Source organism: Sorex araneus, chromosome 5 (assembly GCF_027595985.1).
Source record: "Sorex araneus isolate mSorAra2 chromosome 5, mSorAra2.pri, whole genome shotgun sequence".
NCBI lineage: Eukaryota > Metazoa > Chordata > Mammalia > Eulipotyphla > Soricidae > Sorex > Sorex araneus.
This window is the reverse complement of record NC_073306.1, coordinates 188,760,524-188,778,142: the sequence shown is the minus strand read 5'-3', so window position 1 is coordinate 188,778,142 and position 17,619 is coordinate 188,760,524. Positions and strand designations below refer to the sequence as shown.

The following is a 17,619-nucleotide window of genomic DNA, read 5'->3' as shown; positions in this document are numbered from 1 at the left end:
TTGCACAGATAAGAGTATTTGGCTGAAAAATACAAAATTAAAAACTATTTGCACACATAATAAAACAATCTGTCTCTGTCAATCTTCTCTAGATCATGATACCATTTGTTTTTAAAGCCAAATACACTAGCAATCTAAAGAAAATGATATTAGTAGGACACACAGTACGGCATAGACCTTCCCTTGATTTTTAAACAATCTGAGAACAAATCAAGAAATAAGTCCACCATCAGATGCCGTAAAATAAAAAGATTACTTGAGCCCACATACTTCCCTTTTGAGGCTCTCAATTTAACCATCTCTTTTAACTATATATATATAAGAGAATATTTCTTCATTACTGTTCAGCTTGTGAAAATATCCTAAATTTTCTTTCAGTTTCACTGCTCACAAGTATTGCTATCTATTTTCATTTTCTTAGATAACCGTGGCAAATAACAATACTGGTAGATGCCTGATTCTTCTGCTTTTTTCTCTAAAAATGTGTCTCTATCTTATTCTGCTTTCTGCAAAATCACTTAAGAGGGTTTAGTTTAGAAAACCAAATTTGCTCAAAGCAGCAAAAAAGATATTGGTAGAGATGGGCATATAAGATGTGTCATTTAAGCTCTGAAACTTAATAAATAATAGCAAAACTTAGTAGGGGAAAAGGTTTGAGTCAGCTATTCTTGCAATTTACACCACATTACCCACAATGCCCAGTATTTGGAAGAGTATTTAAAAAGTCATCGTGATTACATAGGGGGAAAAATATCCAATCTAAATTCTTGAAATAAAATTTGTGGTAATCACCTATCAAGTTGAGTGCTTTTCCTTGCTGTTTGTAAATAAATTTTTTAAAAAAGACATGAAACAAAGCTAATTTGGTCACACAATAAGGAATTGCATTTTGGTGCAAAAACAGGTCTCTGCAGGACTATCAGACAGCTTCCTGGAGTGGAATAATTAAGTTTGAGATGGCTGGAGGAGACTGCAATGGTATTTTAGTTTATAGCCTCAAAGCCAGGGGGACCCATTAAAATGAAATAAGTGAAATTGTATTAGTTCCTTGCAGGCCAAGCACCTGCATGACGTCACCATCATCAAGGTAACATACTTAAATGATATTGGGCTATATAATACTTAGTAATTGTAGAACTTCAGAATGTCTTTCTGCCACACAGGGTAAAACAGTTCTCCAAGGGAAAAACCTGATAGAAAATGAGTCACTAAAGAACAACAATTAATGAAAGAGTGATTTGGGAATTGAAAGAACTGATAAACAGACAAAAGAAAGTCACTAAAATCTGATATTAAATGTGATTTAGCTGAATTCATTTAAAAAGCAATTTCGCTCCATGATTCCCAGACAGTCTGTCTCTAACAGTCAGATTTTTCATCTCTGATGGGAAATGTTGGGTGCACGGCGAGGCAGAAGAGTGTGGAGTTATGAATGTTGACCCTGGATGACAAACTGTTCATAACTAAAGTGGTAGCCAAGAACTTCTGAAAATTAGTTTCTAAAGGAATTGTATTATAACCTAAAATCATGTCGTGCAAACACTCAACATGGAGCATGCATGATTTAATCATTTTAATGGTGGAAATGATAGAGACAAATGTTCCCGCGGAAAACAAAGCACTGGTAGATTTTTGCAACCTATTTATCTCTGGCACTGAAAAAAAAATGCATGTTTCGTTAAAAAATAATAATTTGGAAGAGAAGTGGAGGGGGGAAACAAAAGTAACAGGGCAAGGTCAAGGACATCACGCATATTGGTGGTAGAGCATTGAGTGTATGTGTGTGCATCTAAAGCACAAAGCCAGCAACACTGTAAGCCAGAGAACCAAAATATACAATAACCAAACAACAAAATGGACTGACAAGGAGGCAGGCTTAGAATTGGAGGGAACCTGAAGTCATTAGTGAAGGGAAGGTGACAGAGGTGGGGAATTGGTGTTTGAACACTGTATGCCTGAAACTATTATGTACAACTGTGTAAATATCAGTGCCTTAATTTATGAAATAAGTAAATAGATGTTTCAAATAATCCGTTTTTAATGTGAACATAAATTGTTTGTATTTATTCAAGAAACATAACGTAAAGGGTATGTAGGAAGACATTAGACTTCAAAAAATCTGGGGGGGAGGGTGGGCTCATTCTTTGTCCCTTAAACTTTCTTCAATAGAGACTGCCTTCCTCAATGAAGCTGAGGTAATTTCTGAGGATTTAAAGAAAAATATTTGTTCTACACATAATTAGGAATAGTTTACAAAACAGTCCCTTGAAATCACATATATCATCTTAGTTCAGTAATTCAAATATCACTGTAAGCTACTCCAAGCTTTCCAATGTTGAAGTCACTTCAGTCTCTTTCCAGCTAGACGCTCAGGGCGGGTAAACCAGGCCAGTGCGGTGTGTTTCTTGGGATTACTAGCTCTGCCTTTCCGAAAGCAAGCAGCTTTTCGCTTCTCCCATACTGTTCTGAGCTCTTTCTGGGCAGCATAAATAGGTAAAAAGTAGGAACCTTTGGTGTATTTAGCTAATTTTTAAATTGGACGTTTTTCTCCTGATAGTGACTTTCTGGGCTTCCGAGTGATTCACTCTTGAAAGCCTCCTGACATTCCTTCGAATGTTTAGTCACTCCATGGTGGACTCGTTCCTAGACTCAGGGGATGCAAAGCACACGGTAAGGCATTGTCCCTCCTAAAATCCCTAATGGACACGCGCAGCAAAATCCCTCATAGCATGAGCTTAGATCTGGTTCACCAAAATCAATCACAAATCCTTTGCTCTAATAAACTTGGAGAAAGTAGAACAATCCCTGTAGGGGCACCAAACCCAGTTAGATGTTCTCGCTTCCACATTTTCTGGCCAGACCTCTTCACTCCCTTTGTTGTTCTCATGCACTAATGACCAAAGATTCTATTTCAAGTCATAGACCGCAGGCCTCGGATATGCCCCTCCTCGCCAAAGCTCTGGAGAGCAGCCCCCTTCCAGGATCTCCTCCCCAGAAGAGACTGGAATAGCCTGCAAGGCCGACTGTTGCACATAGCCTGACTAATCCCTTTCAGGAAGTTTTCTCCCAGGCCAAAAGCACAGTTGCCTTGCGCACAGTCCCCAATCCTCATCACCATATAAAGTCCCGGGAGCCCCACCAATGAGCCCTGAAAACAAGCTCAGAGTGAAGCCCCGCGACTGCCAGCGACAAACAAACAGACAAGAAATCATGTCCGGAGACCACGATGGTTTAAATATAAATATTATTTTAATTAGATACTTTCTAAGTAGGTGAGGGTGTCTAGGAACTAAAAGAACGGGTTCTTTGGGGGGAAGGGTGGAGGAAGACCCCCCACAGTGTGGACAGGGGATGGGGACCAGTGCCAGCAATTCGCAGCTGGCAGGACCAGTGAGTTCACTGCATGGCCGGGAAGAGCAATGCTCTCTGGGAAACTCCGGCCTGTAAAGCGTGTGTCCGTGAGCCCCACTCAGCTCCGGGGACCTGAGTCGGTTCTTAATTTGTTTGTTAGGGCCAGAGGCTATAGTACAGCATGAAGGGTGCAGCAGTCCTGGTTTTTATCCCAAGCACCCCGCATATTAGCCCCTGGAGCGATCTCTGAGTGCAGAGCCAGCAGGAAACCCTGAGCACTTCTGGGCGTGACGGCCCACTCCTAAAAAAAAAAAAAAAAAAAAAAAAAAGGCACTTCTTCCCAAATCTCCTAAGGTAAATTTGTCTACATTCACTTTGGTATCATATCAAAAACTGAAACTGAAGCAGGAAGAACTCAGCTCTATTACACACCCTAAAGCGATGTAAATGTCATGCTATTTTTGATTAGAGGTAGGCTAAGGGAGCTTATTAAATGAAATTATTAGATTGTGTGAATGATATCTACAGCTTTCATGAATGTTACTTGGAATGAGCTGAATGATTTGGAAATAAAGTGGAAATCGTTTTAGTCAAAGCCAATTGTGCTAGTGAATTTTAACAGTCAAAATAATGTATTGCCTCAATCAGTTAGTAAACAGGACAATTTGTTTACTCAGTAAACATCTTCAATGGAATGATGCTAATTATTTTCCTCTAGTTATAAAAAGAAAGTTGAAGTTCCAGGATATCTTAAAATTGGAGGGCTTATAGGCCATTATATTCTTAAATCTAATAATAGTAAATAGTTTGCATCCATTCTCCAAATCACAAAAATATACTAATGCATCGAATGATACATGCTTATGATATTACATATAATTTAGCTATGAACTTTATGTTAAGCGTCCCTAGGGTATTGTTAAAGGTTGTTTAAAGCCAGGTTGCTACTTTGATAAGCAGTTGAAGTCTTACATAACAAACCAGGTACATCTCTGCTTGATAGCAGATCTTTGATATCAGATATCTTCAATTAATGTAGCAAAAATTATAGACCCATCTGAGAATAATGTAAACTATTAGTAATTTTGGATCAAACATGTGCTAATATAGAGTATCAGCATTGGTTTCATTATATTATACCAAAAAAAGTAATGTACCTCAGCTATACAAAATTTCACAAAAAACAAAAATTAAAATATAAAATAAGGAGAAGTAAAATTCATAAATCTGTTACTAAAATTAATTTTATTGTCCAATTCAATGATTTCACTAAATAAAAAATGTACTTTTTAAAGAAAAAAATATATGAACTCTTTTTCAATAATTGCAGAATAAGGGAGTAAACTGATCTGTATAAATCCTCTTAACCAATTTCTCCCCCTCATCAAATTTATCCTGTGCTTTCCATATGTTTACAGAGTGAGCTTTTAGCTTAAAATTCTTGTAAAATTGCCATCTCGGTATTATTTTTCTTATAATTAGAATGACTTAATAGCTGAGCGAATATATTCACCTATAAGCAAAAGGGAATGAATGACAGAAAAGGGAAAGATCAGATAATCAGTTTCCTATGAGTCTGTGCCATCTATAATTTCTGGAAAATTTTATGACAAGTGACACTTAATTATCTTGCATAATGAGAATTTTCCCCATATCATACGCAAAACTATGTGCATATATATGTGTATAATAGCATTTGACCTTATTCTATTAAACACCTATGAATGTCTCATTAATATTTTCACCTTTTTCAGCATGTTCTCACTAATTAGAAACTAGACTAGACAGATAAAACATTTGAAAATTAAATGATGCATTTTATATAATATTGGAAGTGCTTTTCCATTTAATACCAAGTTTATCCAGTTTATTACTTTGAACATAGAATATAAGTTTCATATATATTTGACCATGGCAAAATGATTTTATGTAGATTCTTAAATAATAAGAAGTAGTATCTAGAGAGCTGTACTTCCCTCATATTGAACGTAGAATTGAAAGCTATCTCTGGTCAGGAACCATCAAATGAATAGATTCTTTAGCAGTTGTTATAAAATAGAAGATTTATTATGGTAAAAGTAAAATGGGTTTAATTAGGACCCTGGTGATTCAGAAAAGATTACCTGGTGGCAATGAAATGCTAAAGGGCATTGCAAATATATACAAGAGCAAATAATAAAGTTCATGTGTGTAGATATATGGGTAGATTCTGGAATGTTGATGACCTTAGGGATTTATAGATCTCCAGCTGTAGGAATACATTAATGCTATAATACTTTCCCATTTACAGTAAACATTTTGCAATATATATTTTACGAGCCAAAAATGAAAACCATAGATAAGAATATTTGCCTACATGTAACTTTTAAAAAAAATCTATGTGATACGTTTATCTGCAATTTAAGTGTAACAACAAGAAAATTTCTTAGAAAAAGTCTAAAGAACATCTTGTTCACTTGTAGACACAACTACAGGAAATGATTTTTATGAAACAGTTACATACCTGTCCACCTTTATTTAAACATATGAATTTTAAACTGTAAACACTGATTCAGATATGACATATGAAGGACTCAAATTCCATGAATACCACATATTCAGAGTATTTCCACTGATATTACGGAAATGCCACCAGGTGTTGGCCTCCAAATTGAAAATGAGAAACTACAAAGACCCATCATTTTGTAAAAATTATTGAGATCAAGGAGATTTGCTAAAATGAATTTGTCAAAGAATATCACAATCTCAAGTAGATATCCAACTTTTAAAGCTGGTCACAACCTCTCATTCCTAGTAATGATTTCCTCCATTTAACTCTTAAAATTAAGAGTTAAACTTAATTTAACTCTTAATTATGACTTTTAAAATTATGAGAGTAAGAGTTCTCTAATTTTTGTCTACTTCTCACTTTTAAAAGTAATAAAAATTTAACTGGACAGAAAACAAATAGGAAAGTAAAATATTTCTAAATGGCATATTAAATACTCAATTACTTAAGCATGACAGTAGTTAACAGTAGAGCTTCGTGTAAAGAAAATGTACCGCTCATTTGACAAAGTATTAATATTCAAAGGCAATAAAGAATGAGAATTATTCTATAAACTAAACTTACCATGGTGGTGGAGATTAGAGAAGAGCAGAGAGCTTGGAAGAATGGGAGCACTGTGGTGACGAGTGTGGAATTGGAACAGTATGTATATGAAACCATATCATACAAGTTACACAAATCTGCTTAAAATTAAAAATTTTAAATAATATGTAATGGGTGTTGAGTAAAATGTCACTTATTGTATAAGAATCAGTAACTTAGGTTCTAATTTTAAGACAAAACATGCTTAGTAACCACATTTTTTTCAAAAGATGATTAACAATTGAGAACAAATATTATCTGATTCCAGTGCTACTCCTGAATTAGTTACAGAGTTGGATAACCAACCTCACCTCTATTGCCAACCTATAAGTTGATCATCTTCTCCAATTTATGAAAAAGGATTTTGAAAATGTAGTGCACATTGAAAAAGAAGTCAATGTGTAGTTTAAGAAATAAAGACAATGATTTTTTATTTAGATCTCTGCGTTTATAGAATTAAATTATTATGCACCTCTTCCAAAAACTTCTTCTAAAAAAGCTTGAAATCATAGAGTTGTCTTAGAAATGGATCTCTTATAAGAAAAAGGGACTGGTAAGGACTGGAATGTTAGTACAGTGGGCAGGGCACACGCTATACATGCAATCAACCTGGGTACAGTCCTCAGAACCCCAGATGCTTCCCCAAGCATGGCCAGGAGCAACCCCTAAGCATGACTGTTGTGAAACTTCCCCCTCTGCTCCTCACAAGAAATTTTAAAGAATGGTAGGTTGGCACACACTTCTAAAGTTGGCTATTGGTGAGGGACTAGAACACTCTGAGTGGGATGAAGAGAGCAGAAAAGCAAAATATTAGAGCAAAATTCTTTTGCATTTAATATGTTAAACATGCGTGAATCTCTGAGAGATCAGGATAACACAGGAGAATGTCTGAGCCATGTTACCGTATATGAGACTGACATCAAGGCAAAAGAATGACAAGCAGCACAAACTTGTCAAAATACAGCCTGCTCCAAGGGTTTGAGGAAGATGGACAGTTAAACTTAAGACTTACCTTCCACTTGTGGGAGTTTACATTGGAAGGACTCCATAGAATTCTTTTAAGAACTCCACAAATTCAAGCCAATATAGCAAGCATTTCAAATCTGACACAGAGAAGAACCAAGAATAAATATGTATTCACTTTTTTCTTTTTGTTTTTGGTTTGGGGCCACATTCGGCAGTACTAAGGGTCTACACCTGGCGCTATGAACAGGGATTACTCCTGGCAGGGCTCGGGTAACTATATGGGGTGCCAGGGATTGAAACCCGGGTTGGCCGAATTGAAGGCAAACTCCCTACTTTCTCTCTGAGTCCTGTACTAATTTCTTGAGACTGCAAAATGGCCACAAACCCTGAGGTTTAAATTAAAGATTTTTATCTTTTATTTTTAAGTCTTGAAGTTCTATTATCAATGTGTCTGAAATGTTGGTTCTTTCTTGAGTCTTCTTGGAATATTTCGTTCCTAGTTCCTGATGATTATCCACAATTTTTTGGTGTTCCTTGACCAGTAGATAGAAATTCAAACTGCAATCTCCACCTTCACCTAAATATTCCTCTCCATATGCATCTCAGTGTTTTCTCCTTGTATTTCTTTTACAAGGACATTCATCATTGGACCTAGAAACCGTTGTAAATAAAGGATGATCTCATCGAGTTGCTTAGATTTATTACACACACTTATTTCTAAGTCTGCTCACAATCACAGGTACCAGAATTGGGGCTTGGGAATATTTTAGGGAGAGACATTATTCAGTCAATTCGATCTATGCTAAGAAACTCGATAGCAAAAGAGGAAGCGGTTTCATTTACCATCTAAAAAATGAGAGATTGTCTCCCCTAAGTTTTAGCCCCATTTTCTGGCAAGAACTTGGACCTGGAGGAGAGAAGAGGAGAATGTATCCCAGAGTCTAACTATACTGCTCAATGTTCGCATCAAGCTCTGAGAGTCATAAATCCAGTCTGCTCTTAGCAGAGATCAGGAGATGTGATGGAAATGGAGTCTAAAGTTCAATTTTATATCTGGATTGGTATTAATAAGTAAAAGTGGCTAGGAATAGATAGTGCCTTTCCGCTCCACATCACTAGTCATCAGGGAGATGCAAATCAAAACAACAACGAGATATCATCTCACACCACAGAGACTGGCACACATTCAAAAGAACAAAAGCAACATGTGCTGGCGTGGATGTGGGGGGAAAAGGGACGCTCTTTCACTGTTGGTGGAAATGTCGACTGGTAGAGCTTCCATATGACTCTGCAATACCACATCTGGAATATATCCTGAGGATGCAGAAAAGCACAGTAGAAATGACATCTGTGCCTATATGTTCATTGCAGCACTGTTCACAATAGTCAAAATCTGGAAACAATTCAAGTGTCCTAGAACAAATGACTGGTTAAAGAAACTTTGGTACGTCTACACAATGGAATACTATGCAGCTGTTAAGAGAGATGAAGTCATGAAATTTGCTTATAAATGGATAGACATGGAAAACATCATTCTAAGTGAAATGAGTCAGAAAGAGAGAGATAGACATAGAAGGACTGCAGTCATTTGTGGAGTATAAAATAACATCACATGAGGCTGACACTCAAGGACAGTACACAGAAGGGTTATAAAGACAGCTCCATAGTTGGAAGCTTGCCTCATGAACAGAAGGGAGAAGGCAGCTGGACTAGAGAAGGGATCACTAAGATAATGATGGCTGGAAGAATCAGTCGACATGGGAGATGTGTGCTGAAAGTAGATAATGGACCAAGCATGATAACCTCTCAGCATCTGTATTGCAAACCATAATGGCCAAAAGTAGAGAGAGACTATGGGGAATATTGTCTGCCATTAAGGCAAGGGGAAGGTGGGAAAGAGGGGGTATACCAGGGATATTGGTGGTGGGGAATGTACATGGGTAGAGGATCGGTGTTTGATCATTGTGTGATTGTAACACAAGCATGAAATCTTGTAACTATATCTCATGGATAATCAATATTTTTTTAAAAAAGATGGTGCCTTTCCAATGTTTAACGAGTCAGAACTAGAGATTTATTATAACAAAAATATTTTAAAAACTGGGCAAAAATAAAATTGCTTCTTGCTTTTTAAAAATTGAATTCACGTGTCTCTATAAATTAGGCACATAAGCCACAAAAAATTTTAAATAAGTGGATAGATTATTGAAATAAAGTAGCCAAATTACTGGATATGAGGGAAGAACAGCAATAATACGAAAATCTCTATTCAGAAGATAAGCACATATTCAGAACTGGAATCCAACCTAATGTATTATCACCTCTTTTAAAGATAATGTTTTAAAAGTTTTATCAGCAGGTTCTTCTAGTATACCTATCAATTCCTTCCATAAACATATAAATGCATGATATCTTATTGTGAAAGAATTTGTGTATAGTTTGAGCAGAAGCAATTGCATATTATATTCTGCAAGTTTCATTTGTAGAAGATGAATAAGAAATGATTGACTAAAGGCATAGTAAATGCATCTTTATTGCAAAACATAACAAATATACTTTGGGGGATGGGCACTTCCAGTGGGCACGGGGCTTACTTCTGGCTCTGTGTTCAGTATTCTCCCTAGCAGTGCTCCAGAGACCAGATGCGGTGATCCAAGGATTTAACTGGGCGTGGCACATGCAAGATAAACTCTGCTCCAAACTTTAGTCTTCATGCTTTATTCTTCTGATTAGACAAAGGGGTCAAAATTAGCAATAATTACATATTTGTTAATTGAAAAAACTTACACCATTTAATTTATTGAAAATGATCCATTAGCATCTATGTCAAATTAAAATAAATTCAGTTATGTAACATCTTAATTACTGACATATTACTTTGAGCATAATATTTTGACATTATTTTGACCACCATGTCAAAAGACACAGATTAGCTCTTGATGGAGATTATAGTTAATAAAAAAATTTCAGTACTAGCATGTAATAATTTTATAAAAATATTTGTAGAATAGTAAGTGATAGATTTCAGAAAACAGATTTAAAGAAGACTAAGAATAATTTAATTTGAGTAATTTATAGAAAAATTATCATAAGAATATTACAATATGAACAAATTTATAGGCATAAATTTTTAAATAATCAAAATTTACAGTATTTTGAAGTACAAATTATTAAGAAGAATTCCTACACATCACATTCATTTTATTTTAGAATGTGACTTATTTACGAAAGTATAAAATGTACATAATGCATTGATCTTTTAGGAATAACCATTGACCAATTCTCTCAGAATTTCTTATTTTAAAATTGTTCTATTAGAAAATTGTCAGGATTAAGGGAGAATTCTATAAAAATAAATCTGAGATACTTCATAGACCTAGATCTTGATATACTGAGCACTGATCTACCCTTATAAGAGAAAACAAACTATTTTAAATATGATATACAACAATTTTATTATATTTTTAAATGTATCAAACATTTTCCTAGGTTCATTTTCCAGGCTCATCAACAAAAACTTGATAGAAAACTATTGCAAAATTCAATTAAAACTTACTATTGATTGAGCACAAATTTATGTTAATTTAACCCATGGGTGCCCAAATATATTTGATATCCTTTCACAGGAAACTAACTGGTCCTGAAAATCTACCTCTTCAAAGTCACAAGCAGAGACCCTCTGCGCATACAGACTATGATCCAGGAGGTCTTCTAACCCATTTTGGCACCCAGAGCGGCTTCTTACAGACATGCATCTAGACTGTGAACTGAACTAAGATATCAGAAATCCAAAACTCAGGATCTTCATTCTCGGCAATGAAAAGAAATTATTAAATGAAGCCTCTTCAGCAGGCCTGATTGTTGGGGGAAAATTCCAAACAATAATAGTGAGTTCTCTATTGAAATATTGAATGCATTCAAAGTACAGAGAATAAAATGAAGATCATTAGCTATTTAGGTGGGGGCTGGTGGGAGGGGGGGTATATTGGGGTTCTTGGTGGTGGAACATGTGCACTGGTGAAGGGATGAGGGTTCAATCATTATATGACTGAGACTTAAACCTGAAAGCCTTGTATTTTTTTTTCTCATGGTGACTCAATATAATAAAATAAAATTAAAAAAATAAAGTCACAAGCAGAAAGCCTCACTCCCCCCAGTTGTGCTCAAAGTTATTTTTGCTTGGTCTCTTTATCTCATAAGTTCCCAGAAGGCTGTATCATCACCAGCTTTCGGAGACACTGAAACAAAGAGTTGTTTTTCTTTTGAATTATGATTGCTATTTTTTTAATTAGATGAAACTTTTATGAACACAAATCTTAGGTACCCTAAAAAGTAAACCTAATTACATCTTTAAAATACATACCATTATATGTATTGCAGAATCAAAGGGAAAAGGATATGTATTATGAGGCAAAGGTTATTTTAAGTTATTTATTTTGTGAACAGAAGAAACAGAAAATGGGCAAACAAGGAAAACCACCTTTTAAAATGGAAATCTACATCAATAAAGCAATCTCCACTTGTAAGTATGTTTCTGACTCTGCCCTTGGAGAGGATAATACACAGATATAAATGGCAAGAAAAATTTAGTGGTTAAGAAGAAATCTACCTAAATCCTCTTAGCAAACCTTATTTTTGTTAATCAAGTTTTTTCTGGTAATCTCCTCATAATTGAGAAATATACATCTTTCTTGCCTTTTTCTTTCTCACCATGGGGTTACTTGTTTTTTTTCCTGGGTCGCTCCCATGTGTGAAAAAGGCATACAACCTAATAAACTCTTTGTTTTTCTCTTAATAACCTGCCTTTCACTACATGAATCTCAAGATTGCAAGGAACTCTGAAGGGAAAATTACTGTTTCTGTATCTCTATTCTTTGAGGGTTTTTTTTAGAGTAATACAGCAAAATGCAACTGAATTGAATAAAAAATTATCCAAAATTCACATCTGCCGTTCTCTCTGCAGCCTCTTCCTCCTCCCATTTTCCCTTCCATTCTCAATGTGGGATCCATTTTTTTTTTTGGGGGGGGGTGTGGCACAGTTCCGTGAAGCTGAAGAAAGGAAACATGGTCTGCTGGTCTCACTTCAGGGATGTTTCCATGCCACCGTGAATAAATTGCTCCTGTTCAACATTTCATGATGGTCAGATGTATCTAAGCATTACTAGACTGCATTTAAAATACTGAATTGCTTCTTCAAATTTTCATGAAAGCATTATGATCGATGGGTTCAGAGTCTTAGATTTAAGATATGTTTGTATCTCATTTAGTCATCTGGCACACGCTGCATTCATAGATTGTTTCTCTAGCTACTTACAAGAGCCCAGTAAAACTTCAAAAACAATAGTGTTAAACATTTTCCTGATTGCTTATTAGCCTTCCAACAGTCTTAGTGAACTAATGAATTTACTATCAATAAAAGACTGTACATGACAAAGAAGGCCTTGTACTCCATTCTTTAAGTGATTTGTCCAATGCTCAAATATCCCACAAAATTAAGTGTTTTCAATTTTGAAATATTTTGTGATGTGTCAATACATATGAAGTGCATTCTACTGACACATGGACTGCACTGCCCATATGTGCAAAATTATCTGGCTATAATTTTTTTTTTTTTTTTTTGCTTTTTGGGTCACACCCGGCGAAGCACAGGGCTTATTCCTGGCTCATGCACTCAGGAATTACTCCTGGCAGTGCTCGAGGGACCTTATGGGATGCTGGGAATCGAACCCGAGTCGGTCACGTGCAAGGCAAACACCCTACCTGCTGTGCTATCACTCCGGCCCCTGGTTATAATTTTTAACTCTCTTGCTATTTTTGTAATTAGAATTTTTATATGCATTTTTATGAAGTATTTCTTTATTTGACCCTCTAATCTTCTCTTTCAAGACAGAAGCAATTTTGAGGGGCCATGCTTAAAATAAAACTGGACTTGTAAACATAAGCTCCAAGGTCCAGGACATTTTCTAAGTTTGCTTTTCCTTTTTTGCAATGATTAGAAGAATGCTATAATCGATATACATTCATATCGAACAAACTAAACTTGGCTAATCCAACTGTGAATGCTGGTGAGTTTTAATGTAGATTCATGACAGTGAAAGTTTTTATATGTCATGGACCTAAAATAAAATCAATTATACTTGTCCTAAGCCTTTAAATTATGTGCTGAGCATGGAGAGATGAAGGATTCTATCAATTTTATTCTACTTTTCCCTTGCCCCCTACATTGCGCATCTCTGATCAACTTTTCAAATAATTTCACTGAAATAGTGATTCTTAGGGTCCCTTCTGGCAGACCTATAAATCACAGGCTTTAATAGCAACCTCTCCTTTTCCATTTTTCTATTCGTTTGCAAATAGATTTTTGTTGCCTGCTTTCTTTCTAACTTCCACAAAATATGAGATTTTATCCTTAAACATGATGATGTGATTCTCCTCTGTGTCTGATCATTGATCCCTATATTTTGGTCATAAGAGTAATAATAATTTGTGTAGCACTTCAAACCACAGCTACTTCTGAAATTCTAATATTTTTATTGCTATTAAAGACTTCTTATCTATAGTATCAATAATTAAAAAAAACTCTTTCAGAGCCTGCTGACTAATAAAGCAACTGCAAAGCAAAATAATCCAATTTATGGTAAATGGCTAAGTGCTTTAAGTCGAGTACTTTATTTTATTATTCAAATAAAAATAAAGAATCCTTCAGATTGATGTAGGCAGGTACGTAGGGAAAGGCCCTTGGCAATGAAACTTAGATTAATAAAGTCTCCGGGAAGGACAATCCTGAGACTGACCCACCCTGTGGATACAGAGAACAGACTTGATAAGACCTTCAGCAGACCCTGAGGAGGTTGAACCCCTCCCCATGAAGTTCCTCAACCTCTCCCTTAATCTACCAGGAGACAAGAACCCAACCTCTCAATTCCCTCAACCTCCACTTAATCTGATTAAAATGTGATCCAGCCTAAAGAAGACCATCACCACTCCCAACCTCCCTGGTAACCTCCTTAGCAATGGACTTTTACCTGGGAAGAAGCCCCCATGTGGGGGCAGGTTGAAGAATCCCTATAAAGGCCACCTTGAACAAAGGAAGTGAGCTCATATGCTGCATGAGCCCATGTGCTGCTTGCGCCCACATGGCCGAGCACATGTGGTGCCCGAGCACATGTGTCGCCTGCATCTCCCCCCTTGAGATGTGTACTTTCATGCTTTCGTGTCCAGTGCTAGGATGTGTGTAGAGCTCTCTCTCCACCCTTGTAGATGCCTGCGTTCTCTCTTGAGTGTGTTATTCTTACTATTCTCTCTCCCACTTATCCCTTCCTCCTTCCCTCAGAAACCTGTAAATAAAATCTGTTAACTTCACTGCTTGTCTGCTCCTGAAATTCTTTTCTGCAAGCGCGACAAGAACCCAGTAACTCTGGGTCCTGGGTGGTAGAGGCGGCTGAGGAGAAAGTGACCGTCTTTCTCTTCCCTGCTTCATGTAAGTCACCCGTGGGGCCCACCGACATCAAGATGACTATCAGGAGGGCTCAATATCTGGACATTGGATAAATAAATTTAATTGCCAAGATGTACCCTTAGGAAGACAAATGGGGAAGAAGATTATGAACCATACAGATGATAACACAAACCTTGTCCAGTCCCTGTGTAAGTGGTCAAGCATAGCCCTGTAGCACTGTCATCCCACTGTTCATCAATTTTCCTGAGCGGACATCAGTAACGTCTCCATTGTAAGACTTGTTGCTAGTTGACATTTAAACTTCCTGTAATCTTGTGCTCCCTTGACCTACACTGTTTATTTTTATTTGTTTGTTTTTGCTTAGCGGCCTCACCCAGATGTGTGCTGGAGTTACTCCAGGCTCTGTGCTTAGGAATTACTCCGGGTCATGCCCAGGGCTCTATAAGGTATGCTAGGGATCAAACCGGGGTAGCTATATGCAAGGCAACCACCCTATCCTGTGTATAACATCTCCGGCTCCTGTGCTCTGTTTTGAATCTGTTTTAGCAGTGATTTCTTCATGTGCTTAATATCAACCCAGGATCCGTCACAGACAGGCAAAAAAACAATTACCAGTTCCTTTTGAGAGAGATGACTGCGTTTATTTCAGAGCTTTTCCCAAAAGTCGACCTCCGTCATTAAACCACTGACAGCATTTTGAAAGCCACATCACTGGGCCTCTTTCTGTTGCTCATTATTTCATTGTCCCAGATTTCCCTGTTATCAACCACCAATCCCGGCTGAGGGTGTGGTGTTCTGCAGGTGTTTATCACTGAGTTCATCTTCTTGGGTTGCATTCGCCTCAATAGAAACCCTTTTCCTTGCCCCAATAACTTTCTTGGATTCAGTAACAGAAAGACTGAACATTGTGCCTGCAAGCTCCAACTGCTCTCCCTTTTTTTCTACAATGAAGCTTCTGAAAAGTTATGCATCAGAGAAAATAAATTTGTGGGTAAAAGGGAAAAGAAAAAGCAATCCTAAAAATGTGCACATGAGTAACTATTTTTAGGGAAAAAAAAATAACCTTTAACTCTGACCTGACATGGCAGACAGGCTATCATGTCACCATGTGGAACGCACTTTGACTGCATAGCACAAACCACGTGCCTGAAACCCACACTACTTCCCATACCCAAACCCTAACAAATCGCTTGGCATATAGTTTTTAGTCTTGAAATATGCCAGACACCTACGGTTACATTTAAAAATAAAAAATAGGTTTAAAGAAAAAGGAAATTGAACGAAGCTTTAGAAGAGGAAATGATAGCTTGTAAAGTTTTATTTTATTTTGTTTGGTTTTTTGTTTTGCTTTGTGGTCATACCCACAGTGATGCTCAGAGACAATGCCAAGCTCTGTGCTGGAAGTGGCTCCTGGGGCAACCCCTAAGTTCAGTAATATTCCCAGCCCAGTAAGTTATCTCTCTACTTCTAGAGTTGTTTTTTTTTTAATGGACTTAATCTAATGTTAAGTCTATGATAACATAGAAGTACCTGTGTATTATGTGGAAGACTTTCTGAAATAAAGACTTAACAGGATGAAGATGCATGGATACAAATAAATATACTTCTAAAAAATAACTTATTCGTTTATAAACTGAAAACAAATATGTTTTTCTTTTCAGAATACATACTATAGGGACATAGAGATAGCACAGAGATTAGGACCTTTGCATTGCATATGGCCAGCCCCCGTTCAAACATGGGTATGACATATGGTTCCCCAAATTCCTGCCAGGATTGGCTCTTGAGCACAGAGCCAGGCATAAGCCCTGAACACAACCAGTTGTGGCCCAAATACCCAGCCTTCACCTCAAAAAAAGAAAAATATATATGCATACATCCAGATGAAAGTAAAATTATATACTGTGTTTAAGTGAAATTTGTGTTGCTTCACAAATTAGACAGGGCCAGGGAAGATAGGTCAAAGGGTGAGAAGATATTCTACATCATAGAGACCTCAGACTTGATCCCTGACAACCCAAGGCCCACGAAGTGCTGAATCTGAGCCAGACTGCGTCACTGAGTCCAGCATGGTGGGAGCAGCTACGCTTCCACTACCGGGGGGGATCGGTGATCTCAGCCCCTCTTGCTGTAACTTGAGGCGCACCCCCTGCCAATCCCCTGAGCAACGAATTGGACTTGTCTTTTTCTTTTTTTTCAATGTTAAGAGAGAAAAATGCATTCAGGTGTGATCAAAACAACATCCTATCTGCTCCTGATCATAATTTAGTCATTATCGTATTAGCATAACCATTTCCTAAGGCTGAACAAGTCTTTTCCTAATTTTCATTTGTAACATAATTGTTTTAAATTGTTAATCTTTCACCGTTCCTATTCCAACCACAGTCCCTGTCAATCTAGAGGAGTCATGTGGTGACATTCTATATTTCAATCTTAATCACAAAAGCAAGATTTCGGATTCTGTTACCATTTAATGTTAGACAGACTTCTCACAGCACTGCACCTTTTCTAAAATCTCTTGTTTCATTAGTAGCCCGTTTCTGCTATCTAATAGTAAAATGTAAAATGGATTAACCAGTCAGAATTCAGAATATTTAAGTAGCTAAAGATTAACAACTGGCCACTGCTGGCATTTAATTCAGACATTAAAAGTCTAATGATTCATTTCCCTGTCATAGATGATGAAAGAAATAGAAATAGACATAACATGCAT

At 36.8% G+C, this 17,619-nt stretch overlaps 1 protein-coding gene across 2 annotated transcripts in view; it reads right to left on the bottom strand.

Moving 5' to 3' along the window:
* The window catches only part of ADGRL3 (adhesion G protein-coupled receptor L3), a 988,077-nt gene that overhangs the window by 70,742 nt on the left and 899,716 nt on the right, over window positions 1-17,619 (bottom strand). The window contains exon 27 of one of the 2 annotated variants that reach the window (XM_055139579.1): window positions 7,496-7,584. The exons of the other annotated variant lie outside the window; for it this stretch is intronic. Coding sequence (XP_054995554.1) covers window positions 7,511-7,584 — 74 coding nt within the window. The 3' untranslated portion in view covers window positions 7,496-7,510. Of the gene's footprint in view, window positions 1-7,495; window positions 7,585-17,619 lie in introns of those variants that run through there. 2 annotated transcript variants of the gene reach the window in all.